This window comes from Copadichromis virginalis, linkage group LG15, assembly GCF_057382275.1.
Source record: "Copadichromis virginalis isolate Kocher_CV1m ecotype Utaka linkage group LG15, C_Virginalis_male_GT1.1, whole genome shotgun sequence".
Lineage (NCBI taxonomy): Eukaryota > Metazoa > Chordata > Actinopteri > Cichliformes > Cichlidae > Copadichromis > Copadichromis virginalis.
The window spans coordinates 36,113,704-36,130,936 of NC_140632.1; the positions used below are offsets into that span (position 1 = coordinate 36,113,704).

At 39.9% G+C, this 17,233-nt stretch overlaps 1 protein-coding gene across 9 annotated transcripts in view; it reads left to right on the plus strand.

The window, feature by feature from the left end:
• Window positions 1-17,233, plus strand: part of ptprsa (protein tyrosine phosphatase receptor type Sa) — a 258,396-nt gene that overhangs the window by 178,152 nt on the left and 63,011 nt on the right. For 8 of the 9 annotated variants that reach the window (XM_085433160.1, XM_085433164.1, XM_085433163.1 and 5 more), the window contains 4 exons: window positions 9,721-9,990; window positions 10,232-10,813; window positions 11,355-11,491; window positions 11,597-11,741. In XM_085433160.1, the coding sequence (XP_085289286.1) occupies window positions 9,721-9,990; window positions 10,232-10,813; window positions 11,355-11,491; window positions 11,597-11,741 (1,134 nt within the window). Of the gene's footprint in view, window positions 1-31; window positions 2,317-9,720; window positions 9,991-10,231; window positions 10,814-11,354; window positions 11,492-11,596; window positions 11,742-17,233 lie in introns of those variants that run through there. The other variant, XM_085433165.1, reaches the window with a different exon arrangement.

Here is a 17,233-nt window from a genome sequence, read left to right on the forward strand (position 1 = left end):
CAGGAAGAATAATAAAGAAATAAAACATCTACCCATTCTAACTAAAATAACTTGACAGTGCAGCTCAGCCATAAATGGCATTACTGTTGAGCTTAACAAATGATAACTGCTTCCATTCTAGCCTAGTTGTATTTGCACCAAATGTATTTTGCAAAATAGTATTACCCAAGTAGTGTCAATATTTTAGCACTGATAGTATTGCCTGCCCGTAAATGTAATTTCATATGCACTGAAACTTCCAGATGTAAAACTATAATTGACCAACTAATGTTCTTCTCTGTTATGATGTTATGCTCCATTTTTTCTTTTAATGCCCTCCCCTACTCACTCGGAAGGAAATGTGTAGCACAACAAGCCGTATGTCTTTACTTTATCGGTTGTAAGACACCTTTTACCTGTAACTGTGTGCCCGATCAAATGTTTCCCGCGCTGTCAAAGTTGGAACCCAAAAAGAGTCCGGAAGGACGTCTTTTTGATTAGTTTTTTACAGGTAAAGGAGCACAACGGTAAGTCTGTCTTGATTGAGTGGCGAGGTATTATCGCCCGCCAATCAATACCTCAACCCCTCAGCCTTCTCTAGATTTGGAGGAGGAGAACTGAGTAGGCTGCTCTGTTTAAAAAGAAAAAAAGATTATAAATAGTATACATCCTCTATTTCTTTGTCATGCTGCTCTGGAGCATAAATCCATAGTATTCCCATGTTTCTTCTTTGGTGTATTATCTATAAAGGCTTTTACAGTCAGTAGTAATTTTGGCTGGAATGTTCGAGCAAAGCGAAGATATAAAAAACGATCAGTCACAGGGAACATAGAGTTTCATAGGAAACAGACATTGAAGACAAAAGCGTACTCTCCACCACTAATGCTAAATGACAATGGATCCCTGTTGAGGGAGCTTTAATAAATTGAAGCAGATGCATTTCCGACATGGTTTATTTATACTGTGCATATTAAATAAAAATGCCTCCGTATCTACTCAGTTTGTTCCCTCTGCTGTGTACCAAATAACTTTGTTCCCAATAAATAATTCACTACTCTGACATTATAAAATGGGTCAGGGAGCTGCTTTTTCATTATTATTGCTATTATCATACCCTGTGAAGTAGCAGCATAGGAAAGGGAAAAATTCCACTGTGAAGAGCTGAAGGTAAAAAAAGGGTTCATCAAGATTAGTTTCTGTTCTTGCCAGTGTTTATCCTGGAGGCGCATGCTGTCTCTTCTGTGATGCGGGCAATGTCAAGTAGCTATCCACCTTGCTAATACGTAGCATAGTAGGTGTTAAAAGGGTCATTGAAAATTCTAGTCAAGTACTCTACAGGCATCATTAAATACTGATGAATAATTATGGGAACACTTTGTTGACACAGCACTGGGATGTTCAGCAGCTCCTTTGGTCAAAACATATATATACATAAATATATATATTCCGTGATATCATTTCCAACAATTCATGCAGTCTCCATGAACACTGGCTCCATCAGCATGCCTTTAAAAGAGTACACAAGGGTCATAAATACTTAAGTACTTTCACGCTATGTAACACACTTGTTATGCTTTGATGGTGTCGACCTTTGTCTGTTTTCAGTTAACTTTTGTCAATCGATTCTTGATACTTGATGTTGACTATGTTTTGTTCACAAAGCAAAATGCACTTGAGATTAGCAGCTGCGGTAGGGACCAATTAAGAGCAGGAAATATATACATATATAAAAATCCTAAATTAAGACTGCAACCCGACTGAAGGCCCAACAACGGTGCTTCTGATTGGCTTCCAATGACATTTTTAGTGGGACTGCCTTAAACTGCAGCTGCTAATTTCATCCCAAACTGTGTCTTTTTTTTTCTTCTTTTCAATCTCTCATTTGTTTTTTTTTCTCCTTTTTTGTTTTCTCTTGATTTTGTTTCCTTCTCTAATAAAAGCAAGTACGGCCGCAGCAGGAGCTTCTCCTCGTGGCTATAAGAAGCTTATGAAATTCTGAATTATGAGAATGGAAAGCTTGATGTGACTCCAGTGGCGCCTCACTTCCTTTTTTTTTCTTACCAGGCGACAGTGCGGCCACTGGGGTGAATCTGATTGTTTTGGTTCAAGTTTATTTACGGGGGTGGGGCAGGCAAGTGTACTTTCAAGACGGGTTTCACTGATAGCGGGGAAAGGGAAAAGGAGTGGAAAAAAGATGAAAGAAAAGGGAAATGTAGCTGCAGCTAAACACCTTGAGGTGGCTTTTTTTACTCTCTCTGTGTTTCCCCTATTTTTCTCTTCTCCTCATGTCATTGTGTTCTGCATCAACCCCTTTACATCCCTCAGAGCTTCGAGAAGGTTGGTGTGTTTTTTCTTTTTTACTTTTTTTAACCCACGTTAACAAATAATAAATTCAACATGTTGGAAAGAAAAATTTTTAGCTGTATTTGCCTATTTCAGAGCTCAATTGATTACTAATTTGAAGAGATACTAATCAGCTGATCCAAACTGCTAAATGATTATGAAAGAAATTTTGATTTCTTTTCAAAGGAAGAAATGATGAAAGCAAACCCGATTAGCTCGGGTCTTGTTAATTTACTTTTATGTTTGCATTGTGGGGCCTTTTCTCGTTTTGCATCCTTTGGTATTGCTTCTGCATCTAAAGGCTTTCTTGCATGTGCTGAGTGGAAATGCAGCGTGTGGAAATAACAGGACCTGTTGCATGATGGGAGAATGTAACTGCGCTTGCATGCCTCTTCAAAAGCCGTTTGGCCGCAGTGCTCTTATTGTTTCTGCATTCCTTTTTTTTCTTCAGTTCTCTTTCTTTGGTTTTGGTTGTATTTTCCCTAACACACCCCTTTTTGGCTTACTTTTTTTTTGTTTTTCCCTTTATTTCTTTATTTTTGTGTTGTGATTATAGTGTTGTGTTGTGCGTTTTCCTTTAGTTCCTTATCTATTGGTGACCCTTTTTTCTGTTAAAACATCAGTCTCTTTTTGTGGTTTATTTGTCGGTGAGATTTTTTTTTTCAAAAATGACGCTGCTCTGCTTCTTGGGTCTCGGAGTGCAAATGCAAATGTCGAATGAAATAATAAGTGTGTATACAGCCAGTGTTCCTGTCATCTTGTTTATAGCGATCCATTACTGGAAAAATTAGACCTGATTGGGCCTGATTGGCTTCCATGGTGATTTTAGACAGCCATTAAGGGATGCCATTTACAGTGTTGTGTGGATCAATAACAATATAATGAGTTTGACATCAAATTTGCTGTTGCTTAGCGGGTGCTCAGAGATACTTTTATTTTCAAATGGCGGCAGCTAGAATGTGATTGGTTTTGTTGAATGACTGCTGTTTGTGTTCCCTCGCAGTCATGACACTCCATCAAATTATAATCTATTATTCAAAAGCCCTCCTTCCTTTGTACACACACGCACACACACACTCCCTCTCTTTTCCTCATGGAATATTGATATCCAGGTTGATGAAGCTTCTAAAAAGCGCAAGAAAATGCGCCGTATTTGTATCTTTCATTCGTGTTATTGTCCTGGCACAAAAAGAAGAAAGTGCTAAATGAATTGGAGATCAATGCAAACGTTGTTTTCTGCTTAACTGTAGATTTGATTGGCTTTGTGCAATAATCAGATCTTTACTGAACTCCGTGTCACGCAATTTTGGGAACTCGTATATACATGTGCATTTCATAGCTCCGCTAGTCTCGAGAATATTTGAGATAGATCTACTGGGTTTTTTAATGGAGCAATGGCTTTATGTTAGAGGTGTTACATGGAGTTAAGAGAGTCAGATCAGGAATACCATTCTTTCAACTAGAAGAGATGATGCACATTCTTAGTACCAGTCTCTTTTTGTGGTTTTCATGTGTATCAGTCACCAGGGACTAAACCAACATATCTGAAAGTCATAAAAATGACTACTACCGCAACAGCAAACTCATTACCAGATTACATGCTTTGGTATCAGTCAGTCCCGAGTGTATATATGATTTTCTCAGGCAACACCATATACCAAATTATCCAGAAACGTTGTGTTTTATCTGTCTATCTACCAAATAGCCAGATTATTTTAATTAGCCTCTTTTGTTCCTCAAGATTTTATGGAAGTATGAACTACAGTAAGCCCAAATATCAAAAATAACCCCTCAAAGATTTAGAATTTAGTGGACGTAGGTTTCAATCCCAAGCTACAACACCTATTCCATTCCTCTGAAATGCACAAACCCATCCTTTGTCCTTAAGTAAAGTCATAGGACTAATATAGGCAATTATCTCAGATCTACTAGTTATTATGGACAAAGTGGAGGTTTTCCCTTCCATTACCTCTATTTACCAGTTGGCTGTCAAAGAGACTGTAGCAGTATGGTCTATGAAAGTGTTCACAAAGTATGCTAAAACCACGCAAAAGACACAGAATAAACCTGGCTGTGTCTATATTAAGTCTGTAGCTCTTACTTGAAGTGCTAAAAATAACAGTGATGCAGAAAGACTGCGCTGTTCTGTACGCATGTGCATGTTTACCCTCCTACGGTGGTATCTGCTTGGTTTTGAATGTGCTTGCATGTCCTGCTATGCATTTGTGTGTACTGTTGGGAAAGAAAGCTAGATTACACCTTACGTTCTCACTGGCCAAAGCAAAAATCCTGCCATCTCTATTAGATGTTTGTCTCAAGGAGTCCCCCGAGATAATACCCACTTTAAAAAAAAACATGTTGTTTTCAGAAATCTTCATTTTTCAGACAAAGCAAATGTTGTATAACCTCCTTATGCTATATACACAAACATACTTTCTTTCAAAATCAGAGTAATAACAATCATTGTAGGTATCTTTACAGTGAGGGGACATACTTGCAGTATCATTTGGCTGCTTGTCATCTACTTGTAGGACAATAGAAAAAGAGTGATTTGCTTTGAAATCCCCTCAATCTACTGCTTGCTATTATTAGATACCCCTGCCACGATTCTTGTCAGGTTCCTTTAGGTAATAATTTCCATTCTGATGAGCCACCCATAGTGAGTGTTTAGCACTGGCGCAGCCAAGGTATGTTAATACAGACCGACCCCTGTGGCTTATATGTAAATGCCCAAGGCCTTTCCCAGTCAAGTGTGACTACAGGATCTCTATACTGCACCTGTGTCCTCAGGCAGCAAGAGGGTGTAATCTCAGCTTCAAGGTGACACTAAAGGCTGCACATTATTTTGGCTTCCCCCCTCATTTTGGGGCAGCAAAACCTGCCTCACCAAAATGGCCGATAATGTCCACCTTCTGACCTCTGTTTTTTGGCACAAATCCCTCCACAACACTGCCCACTATTAGAGTTAGTGCAGTACTCTGGCATTCTCTCTCGACTGCTTTTCACCTCGTCCAGTGTAAGGCTTCTTGTCTTTCTCTCCACATTGGGGCTTGAAACAAGATTACATGTTGTTAGTACACTACGTTTGGTTTGTTTTCTCTTAATTCCAAATGGGCCGGCTGGGCTCCTGGTCTCTGTGAATGAGGAGCCTGTCCATGCAATTGGGATTCTTTCTGCTTTTTTTCCTATGTTTCAATACATTTGTGAGGTAGTGTAGGAGAAGGTTTCACACACATGCAGACATCTTATCTAAGCTTATCATAGCATTACTCAGAACATTAAGTCGTATCGCACCAGGCCTGTGTCCGGTCAGTAATATCAGTGACCCATATGCATGTGACATTGACATTTAGATGTAGAATTAATGTTGTGTTTTCCTTAAGATTTAAACATTTTTCTGCCAATCTGGAGTTAGAACTGAAGGGATCTTCAGCTCTTGATCTCCTGTAGTACCTAAAGACCAAATTCACTTACCTGTCTTACACACGGTGACGCTGTTGACAGGTAGACTCACCTGCATATCATTTATCAGTAGATTGCCCAGTACCAGGAAGCCTTTAAGCAAGGATGTTTTTGCTTATTGGCTCCGTGAATTGAACATTACGTCACACACCAGCCACAGCCAAAAGTTACCAACATTTGGCAGGTGACTGGTGTTAGATGCCTGACACTATAGGTACTCAAAGGTAAACAAAGACATGTTTATGTGGGGAAACCTCATTCACTCAGCCACTACAGCTCCCGGTCCATTGGCTGACCTGAGCCCCAGGGAGAGAAGCGCTCCCTCAGACACTCTTTGATTGGAAGTTTCCCCCAGATAACCTTGTTTCCCCTATTGAGTTTTCACCATTATTTTGGATTGGAGACCAAAATTCAAGATAAAAAACCAAGCAAAACAAACAAAAAAACATCTAATAGTATTGATGCATACCTATTTGTTGAACACAGCTGCACTCTGGTACTGTCTATGCTGTTCGGACGTAGTTCTTTTTGTGGATTTGTTCAGTTTCATTTGTTTACTTTAATTTGATTTCGTGTGTGTGTGTGTGTCTGGAACAATGCTATATTTGGGAATGGATGGCATGCTTGGACGGGCTTGGGTGACATTTTTTTCGATTGTATTGGTTATCTGGTGTCTGCCCAAATGGATGGGGGCGCACCTGTACATGTCACTCATGCCGTAGCCACACCCATGCATGTCCGTGTGAGGAATGGGCTGCCCTTTCACCTTTGTTGTTCAGTTAGGACATTTTTGAAAAATAAACGCAGATATATATTTTTTCCTTTTATCCAATTCAACATGTTTTTCGAATAATCTACCCCACTGACTTTTTTGAGTCTGTCATTTAAAAAACAAAGTGTATCTCAACTGGATCAGGGTAGAACAGGCTTTTATAGAGCCACAGTTGCTTCTAATTAAAAAAATGTTGTTCAATTGTAAAAATTCAGAGATTTGATATTTTTAAGAACAGACCTTTGTGGTCTATTTTTACCGTTGATAATTTTGTGCTCCACAAGAGAGCTTTTTTTTTTTCTTTTTCCTTTTTCTCAAAAATCAGTAATTACATTTTTGCCCTCAAGGTTAGGCCTTGTCTTGGTTGTAGAGTTGTGGCCGGTCACAATAAACTATTGTTAGGATGTACACAGAATATCTCAGATGACAGAAAACACAACACGGGATGCAGAAGGTTCATAGTCTGCAACTGGAAGGACTGTCCAAAGTGTTTGTTACATGAGAGCAAGATGCATTGGTTTCTAAGACTGCTACATGTTAGAGATCATGTAAGCTCCCAGGTAAAAATCCCCATAGTGTGTGTAGGTGATATTTGTGCCTTACTTTGTTGGAAAAGTTCAACTGTCTCATGCAACGATCATATGAATCCCATTTGGATCGACACGGTGTGCTTTTGGAATGCTACCTATCCTTGACGCCACTCTCAGTCTCCCCCCTCCCAAATCTCCCCTTCAGTCTCTGCGTACCACCTCCACACACATCACACCTACCCATCCCAAGACTTCCGAAGTCACATTTGCATTCTTGTGCAAAGTTTAAGGTGGGGAGAGGGGGACGTGAAGTTGAGTCTTGATTTTAAGCCCCAGTGTGTGAGACTTCTAAACCCACTTTCAGTCATTTTTTTTCTTTTTTTTTCTTTTTCCAGAATCACAGTTTACTTATTCTATCCCCACTTATATCCTCCTCCTCCTTCCCCCTTTCTCCAAGAACCCCAAACCCCTCCTCTTCCCCTTTGCGTATTGTATAATTTGTCTGCGTGCCCATACTCTGCGTCACTGTATGTCTGCCCGTCTTCCTCTGTCTGTCTTGTCTACTGTCTTGCTGCTTGGGTCTGTTTGGTTCTGCCTTGTGTTTGTCTCTCGTCCCTGTCTTTTCCGTCTTGTCTATCTCTGAAGTCATCTCTTCCATTTAGTTCATAATTTTTTTCCTTCTATGCCTTTTTTTTTTTACTTTCCTTCTGTCTCTTTAACCTTTCCATCTCAACAGACATCTTGACTTAGATGTAGATTTTGTTAAAGTTCATACATAGAAATTATAGAACCCTGTAACAGTCTGTGCCTTTTTTTCTTTAAATTAAACCAAAGATTTTGTTCAGATAAATACAAAGAAATTGTGCATGCTATAATTAGAGCAGTGCTCCAGCTATTGTCACCCACCCTAGATTAAGATAGGAAAGGAAAACCCAACATTTTATCAGTTTACAACAACTGTGTGCTAATTTGTGTTAGCATTAAGCTAGCCATCCTCTTGCATGTTACGATCTCCTATCAAGTGTTTGCTGAGATGCCTCTCATAAACATGGTGTCTTTTGCTAAATCATGCTCTTTCACTCTCCAACTTTTGCATACTCTGCACAATCATTCCTATACCAATGCAAAAAACAAACAAAAAAACTGCACACATACTATATCTATATATACACATGTAAGTACACAGTACCGTTTACACCTTTACGTGCACTTTAGGCTCATTATCAACCTCCTTCCACTCAGATCTCCAGTCCTATCCATGAGTTTTGAGGTTCTCCCTGTTTTTCTCTCTTAGCTTTCATTCTGTCCTAATTCAGTTACCTCTGTTTCTCCTTTTACCTCTTCTCTGTCTTATCCCCTGGATTTCTGCTCCCTGTTGATCCAGTTCTGTTTCCTTTCTTCAACACTCTGTGATAGTCGACTCTCTGGCTACAATTACTATAATTCTTTTTCTGTGTATTTCTAGGCACACAACTTGTTCCTCAATACTTATTTTGTGTTAACTGGGACTGCGATGTGACAATGTGCCACCATCACATTTTGTCACATTAGCTAAAGAGAAACAAAGTTTACACAGCACTGAAGCGGGTTATTCCCTTCCCCCCCCTTTTACCCTCCTCCAACCTTCCCTCTATTTTTCTTCCTCTGTCACTCTTTGCTACTCTGTTGCCTTTCTTTCTATACTTCCCTCGGATGTCAAATCCTCTATCTTGTACTTCTACTTTCCTCTCCAATCGTCTTTTGTCTGGGCATGCTAGCGACCCTTCAGTTATATTCCTCTATGCATTTTATCTCAATTTTTATATCTGATTTTGTTATCATTTACTCCTTAATTTACCTCGATCTATTTATGCATGCTGTCTGTGAAACTGATAGCTGCATCTATCAATGGAACCGTGTCAGATCTTAATAAGGCTTTGTCCAGTGGATCTACCCTAAACCACAAAAATCTGATTAAAGTTTCTCATCTTTAAGCTAACCAGGAAGTAGAGGCAGGTGTCAAGTGGCAAACATATGCTAGAATGTGTTTAGTGACCTCATGGAGATGGTCAATAGTCAGTAACCCTACACTTCCTGTGCTGTGGGAGAGGCCTGTAATGGCTAACTTCTTGTTTGGCATGAGTGCCTGATAGGACAGGAAGTTCCAGGTTGCCATGTTGGTCTTATGTGATAACATTATCACATGGCCTTTACTACACACTCTCATACTTCGGGGATAGTTTACGCTGTAGTTGTATATTTGTCAGAAGTTCAGTCCCAAAGATGAGAAACTCGTAATAGATTTTTGTGTCTTTAATTGTGCTGTGATGGGTCAAATATTGGTCAATGGAACCTTGTTGCTATGAATCGTTGCTTAATTGTTAATCTATATTGTTGTTGAAGCAATTCTGTTAGTTTAGTTCCTTCTCATTATTTGTATTTTTTTTTGTTTATGCTTTAAAAAGTCTAGTTTTATTTTGTGTTTCAGTTCACATTTACCATGTTGAACCTTTTGTGTTAAGTATTTTCTGGAGAAAGGTCCATTTTCATCGGCCTCTCTTGTTACCTCTCTCTCTCTCTCTTTCTCTCTCTCTCTTTTTTGACGCCCTTGCCCTCTGTTGTCATCCTCTCCCCCTTCCTCATGCCTTCTCCCAGTCCGGCGGGTGCCTCCTCGCTTCTCCATTCCACCAGCAAGTCAGGAAATCATGCCCGGTGGTAGCGTCAACATAACGTGCGTGGCAGTGGGGTCGCCCATGCCTTATGTCAAATGGATGCTGAACGCTGAGGATTTGACGCCAGAGGATGAGATGCCAGTGGGTAGAAACGTTCTTGAACTGAGCAACGTTCGTGAGTCAGCCAACTACACCTGTGTCGCCATGAGCAGCCTTGGGATTATTGAATCTATGGCACAGATCACTGTCAAATGTAAGAGAAAACTGTGCTTGTGAAGACCGGTGCCAATGACCTAGATAGACTTCATAAGTTTAGTTAACATAGACTACCTATCGACATTATGTTCAGTTAAGTTTTAAACATACAGAAAATTGCTGAATTGCCTAAATATTCCTGTCTCTGGAAAAAATGCCCAAGCCTCAAGTGTGTTACGTTTTTTTGTTTTTTTTTAACTGCTTTAATTTCTGTTTTTTTTTTTTTTTTACCATAACAGCTCTCCCAAAGCCCCCAGGTACCCCCGTAGTTACGGAGACCACTGCCACCAGTGTGACCATCACCTGGGACTCAGGAAACCCAGATCCAGTGACATACTATATCATCCAATATAGGGCCAAGTCTCCAGACAGCAAATATGAAACTATGGACGACATCACCACTACACGTTACAGCATTGGCGGCCTTTATCCCAACACAGAGTATGAAATCCGTGTCTCAGCTGTCAACACAATTGGCCAGGGTCCTCCTAGTGAGCCGGTAGAAACTCGGACTGGTGAACAAGCCCCGGCCAGTCCACCAAGAAACATTAAGGCCCAGATTCTTCCCCAAAATACCATGATGGTTCAGTGGGAAGAGCCAGAGGAGCCCAATGGGCAGATTAAGGGCTACCGTGTTTATTACACCATGGATAACTCCCAGCCCATGAGCCTCTGGCAGATCCATAATGTCCAGGACAGCCTCATCACCACTATCCAGAGCCTAGTTCCTCAAGAGACCTACACAATCAAAGTTTTAGCATTCACCTCTGTAGGGGATGGACCTTTTTCAGAACCCATCCATGTCAAAGTACTGCAAGGAGGTAAGGACTCTATACCGACTGAATTTTCCTAACTGGGTCAGCTCGGCTGCTGGTGTTGAAACTACGTATGATGAGCATCTGTTCAGTGTTCAGAAAATGTTGAAAGCACATTGTTATGTAACTTTAAAGTAAGTCATACAGAAATTCTTCAAACGATATGGCCCCTAAAGCAGAAGGCTTTAGACGAATGCTGCGAAAATGGAAAATAAACAGTTGTTTTTTATGAATCTGTTGCATCCTATATTTTCTGAAACTTTGAGCAGACTGTGCTCGGTGCCTAAGAGACATTGTTTTCTTTCCTGCTGTGCAAACTTCACATCTCCAAATGATGTTACAATATGTTTGATCATTATAGTCTGAATAAAAAAAAAACCCGATTTGAGAAAGAAGGATGAGCGTCAGGGCACATCCACTTTTAGACACCGCAAAATAAGTAAATTCTCATTAGCCTAAATATATTATTGCATTGGTATTTGGAGGAAACTTGTAACTAATTTCTAGTAACCTATCCCACTACAAAGTCCTCTGCTGTGTTCTTCAGTTCCAGGTCAACCATCTAAATTCCAGGTTGGTGCTGTGTCCGATACCAGCATTCAACTAACCTGGGAACCCGCCTATGAGAAAGAGGGAATTATAAGTTATGAACTTCGTTATATGGAAAGCACTTTTGGAGGCCAGGTAAGAATCTTAGTGTTTGCTGGTTTTTACATTCAAGAAACGCTTATCGGACGTTGCACGTCATTTAAATTCAGACTTGTCAAAAGGCATATTTTTAATCAACAGATGAAGAAAACATTTGGACCCACAACATCATATGTTGTGGAAGGTCTCCGTCCCAACACAGAGTATCGCTTCTCCCTGGCAGCCATCTCTAACAAAGGCATCGGAGCCTTCACAAATGACATTACGCAGAAGACCTTGCAAGCGAGTATGTAGCCCTTTATTCAGTCTCCCGTCTAACTTTCTTTTCGCTAACAAAGAGGTTTTCCTATCTATGCCACAGTTAAAAAAACATCATGACTGTACGCCTTTGTGGACCATTGCTACACTGAATACTAAACTGAATTTCTAATGGAGTTTTGTGTTTTTTCCCCTTTTCTCTGATGTCAGCGGTATCATCACTTATTCCTTAATAATGACTTCCTAATCACAGTTTAAAGCTGATTAACACCACATAGCAAACTGATTTAACTGTTGTGTTGTTGAATTCTTGCCGTTTGTTGTGGATTCATATTTCTGTATTTGACCTTCGTATTGTTAACCTTAATGAACCAAAACAACGGCAGTATGTTCTACCTTGGTGGCAAGGTGGTTAAAAAGAAGCTACAAAGGGGTAAAGACTTTTCAAACTGAGTGTTTTGCATTTTTATTTTTAATTTGAGAATTATTTTATCTTCTAAATTAGCTGTGGTGCCAAAATGTGAGTGTTCTCTGTCAAACATATTGAGTCTTTGTGGACTGACAATTTTGGCAGTTTTCTTTCTTTCCCTTCTCAATTTTGTTCATATTTGCTTCTCCTTTGTCAACAGCAAGTGCACTTCCCACGTGACAGAGACACAAAAAATGTCAGTTCTCCTCTGAAACCGCCAAGGCTCTTATATGAGCTGTATGTCTAGTAGCAATGTGAATTTAGTCACGAAAGACCAAAAAAAAAGAAAGTAGTAGTCGCCTAAATTACTAAAATGCCCACCCTCTAAATTTATAGCAGTCTGTTCTGCACTGATTATTTCATTTTACTGATGGTAGAAACACAACTGAATTATTCAAACCATCCAGCTAAAAATAACAGCAGTGATATCATAGTGCACAGTGGTGGAGTCTGTGGGGAAAGAAAATACCCACAGCTTATCCAGTCAAATGCAGTAGTAGGTACAAGAAAAACAATGTATTAAATTCATTGTCTTTTGGGTTTATTATAAATAAAAAGCACAAGAGTGATGTGTATTAAGATGTAATGCATTAATGGTGAAGAACCTTGAAAATAGAGCTGGATTTAAGGGATTACTGGTGGATCTGAGCCAGTCTTTGTAATAATAGAGAAGTCAAAAACGCATGCTTTGTTGGAGTGGCTATTGTTATTCTCAATAAACTGCATTGTGTAGATTTAGAGAAATTGTACACCGACAAAGGAGAGCCATGGCGGGAGAGAGACTTCTTTTAACACATTTTCTGTTTCTACCAGTGCAACTTGTTGGCTGTATCCCCACATCTGGATGTGTGTGGGGGGGCAGCTTTGAAACAACCACGTCACAGTTCTTTTTGTTACTGCTAGGCAGCAGAGCTACACAAGCAGTGCATAGTCACTGAGGAGGGCGCCACCTGCATGCCATACTCACTCCTGCCCACTTGGGGTGCTGTTTTAAACCTAACACTGCACCGCTGATCTTTAAGCAGTCTTGGCATGATAATACTCTGTGTTCATCCCTCTTTTGTCTTGGTGTCTTTTGAGTGTCTGTGCACATTTTCACCTATCATTGTGTCTTTGTGATTTCCTTGCCCGGTAAACCACAAGCTGATTGGATTGGATACGCCTCTATCTTCCTATCACATCCCTATTTCAGCTCTGTTTCCCCTTTTTTGCCACTTGTTCCCCTGTGCATTGGAACAAAAGGTCCTCCTCCTTTGAATGGCTTGACATCACTTTGCTCACTTTGTGTCCTCTCCCTTTTATGTTGACTCTTTTGGAAAAGGTTTTCTGTTAGATGTTTTATTTATTTATCAATTTGTATTTATTTCTGGGTTCTCTGAAAGAGTATTGGTTTGGCATCATTCCAAACAGTAGCTTGCTACTCTTTTTGGCTTTGTTTTGAGGGGTGGGTGGGGTGGTGGTTCTCGTATGAACCGTAGTCCACTGCTGACAAAGCAAGTACAACACAAGAGACGAAGCAACACACGGCATATTTGCCTTTTAAGTAAATATGGGGCATAACAGGCTTAATTCTTCCTCTGAGTTGCTTCATCTATGCATTTTCATTGGATGATAACGATATCTAGCTGCCCATCTTAAAATTTAATACTACTCTCCTAGATATTTTTATCAAACTCCGTTTTCTGTAAATATTGTGTCAGATATAAGTTCTGCTTTCCATAATAGAGTTGATATTAAATATTATTCTAGTTTTAATTTTAAGGTTTATCACCGCAGGCACCAGAAAAACCAAAGAATAAGTCAGACAATGCAAAATATTTCCCAACACTACACATTAAATAATGTAAGCTTTTTCGATGCTCTGAGGTAAGTGGTTGTGTGGTTTAGAGATTCAGTCTGCCATAACATTAATCAAAGACCATCCAGTTTATAGTTTTTTGAGTTTTTTTCATTAAACATATCAACAGCAATTGGAAAGCTACCTTAAGCCTTTTTATGCTTAAAAATATTTAATAGCTGCAGTTCGGATGCTTATACAGCACAGGATGTCTCTAAATCTGTAGACATATACGGTATAAGTTTTATTAAGTGGCTTCATAATTGAGCTAAAATTGTCACTCTGTACATCTGAAAAAGCTGAATGTGTTAAGGTCATTATTGACATATAGATGCAAAGAAGCAGATCTACCAGCGGTTTAATAGCTAGTTTTATCTACTGAGTACACAGACACTAAAAACTGCTACACATGCGCATATAATACTCCTACTTTACAGTATAATGAAGATTAAGTGGTTGCTTGACTGAACTTACTGCAGTTAATTTTAAAGATGAATAACTTGCTCAGGAGGAATCAGCGTCATTAGGTCAAAAACTAGAGTAAATAATAAAATGAATTAATATCGCCTTTGCCTGTTCTGTCCAAACACATTGCAGAGCAACAGCATACAATCCCCCCCACGAGACCCACTTCAACTGGGTTTGAATCCACCGCGATGTCTGGCAGACTGAAACACTTTGCCACAAAGTGAAAAGAAAGACAGACAACATGATTTTCCAGTTTGCTTTGTTGTCTAGTATCTGTGGTAAAAATGTTCACATATTGTTGAAGTTTGTGCTCAGTCCAAGTAGCATTACCCGAGGCTATTGTCATGGGGACCATTCTGTCAAGAACTCAGAAAAAGTCACTTCAGAGAATAACAATTTTCTTGGAATTCTCTCACGACCTTTAATTGCGCTACTGCGATTGATGCCAAGTAACTTATCAAACTAAAGAGCACCAAAATCATTTCATTTGGTGCTCTCGGCCAGTGTTTTAATAGGCCGGATTAAATACAGCAAATGTTATTGGCAACAGTGGCCCCCATTCAGAAGCAAGGCCTCATGGGGTATGCTGCCATAGTCAAACCAGGATGCGATAACTTTTGTGAAACCTGTCAGACGTGGCCGGAGTGGGTCCACAACCTGAGAGCCAGGAGGTGCTCCCAGCATTCCTCTAGCTGTTATCCACGCACAAGGCAGGGTAACAGGACCTGAGACAGACCCTGGGTGTGGGTGTTAAGGGACTGCAGGGCCCCAGAGTCGCAGATAAGAATCCCATTTCATAGCGTCAGAATTAATTTCATGCTTTGCGATGAGCTATGAGCCAAGGCCCTGGATTGTCAGGCTTTGTTACACATTTAGATTATACCTAGAACCTGCCAGTAGCCACTCAAGGGCTATCTCTCAAATTAAAGTGGCAGATTCTAAATCCTCTGTATTTAACCAAACAAGCAGTCAGCCGCCAACCCCCGACCCCCCCTCAATGCGCACAAACACACTTACTGTAATTGAAGTGGGTTTTTAGATATATTGGAATATTTGTGTAAGCCACACCACGGCCATTTGGCATCAGTGGAGAGATTAATTCCATAATGATCTACAAATTCGAACATCCTGTCATCTGATGAAAATACAGTGCAGATATAGACATGTGCTTAAAATCTGATAGCAAAAGCACGGGCAATCTGTCATGTGCAGGGTTCATTTCACAACAGGCACTCAGTAATAGCTTGTGTAACTAAAATTGCAAGCATTAATGTATGTAAGTTGCTTGGCTCCCGAGGCAATTTTAATCTGAATGTAGTCATAATAATTAGGTATGCTACCTGCACTTGACATTATTGATTTTATATCCAAAGCACCCGGTCACATCACAACAGACTTAAGAGTCAGAAGATATAAAAGCAGACATGACTAATTATTTGTCAAAGAGCATTTTGGGCAAGTCTTTCAGCGAAGCTTCAAAAGAACCTCAAGTGAAGCATTAGCTGAGTTTCTTCTTTTGTGCTCGTATAGTTCTAGTATCCGTAATCCTGCCACTGGACTTCCTGGGATATGCACTTTATTAAAGCTGTGCCCCAGCCACTCTTAAACTGTTATCAGGCATGAGGATGCCTGTGCACTGTGATAGCCTGGCCACTGTCAGTTTCATAGCCATTTTCTGCCTACAAAGATTGAGAACTGAGCAATCGTTCTTGACGTGGAAGGTTTGCAAATACAATATGAGCGAAAGGAAAGAAGCTGAAAAGCTCAAAATCCAGTAAGACCTTAAGTAAATAAGCCCATTGGACACAGAAGGGTTTGGAAACTGTGGCTGAGGTCCTGTTTTATTTGTTGTGCACTAGAACATTCAGTCTTCGCTGGGAGGAGGCCTGTCTTATTCTCAGAACTCCTGTTTTTTATTTCCTTTTAAAGCTGTTCTACCCAAAGTGACATTACAGGCAGAACACTGTCATTAAACTTTTATGAATTCCACAACACAAGCTTTCCATGTTGCTTCTTCTATTATGGTGCCCTGGCATTCTCGTAATGGCACTAAGCTTTACAAAGAGACATAGGCACAGGGCTATGAAATGGGATTTATTTTTGCAAATTGCAAATAAAAAAGGATGTTTGTGTAGTTGGCCAAATGTACTAGAATGGAATATCTTGGGAGGGAGTATTTTTCCACCAACGCTTCCACCGCTCACAGTCTTGTGGACCTTCCCAACCGACAGTACAGTATCAGACAGCCCTGGCTACAGCATAGAGCCAACTCTTTCTCTCAGAGTAAACCCAAAAAAGGGGGTTAAAAACAAACTCTCAAAATTAAAAGGTGGCTCACTGATTTCTCTCAGAATTTGCGGCATGCTTTCTGGCGAGGAAAGCGTTGTCGCACAGCAAAGTTGGCTCATTCTGTAGTCAGGTGCTGGTGGTAAGAAAGTCTTTAAAATTGTGTGTTTTTGGGAGTCAGGTACGTATTATGCAGACAGCGCTTGTGTTTTCTTTATGTTTGTTTGCTTTTCAGAATTTGAATGTTCTTATTTTGTGTTCATGCAGAGTTCCTTTTCCATGTTTACTCATGAGTTGTCATCTTGAACTTTAACTGTTGTTGTAGTTTCTTTTTGAGTCACCTGGGTTACAGAGAAATTTGTTTCAGTGCCCTCCTTTTGTTCATAATTTAGTTTTTCAGACTTTGTTTTTTCCAATGTTTTTATTTCTTTTCTGCTTTATGTGGAATGCTTTATTATTT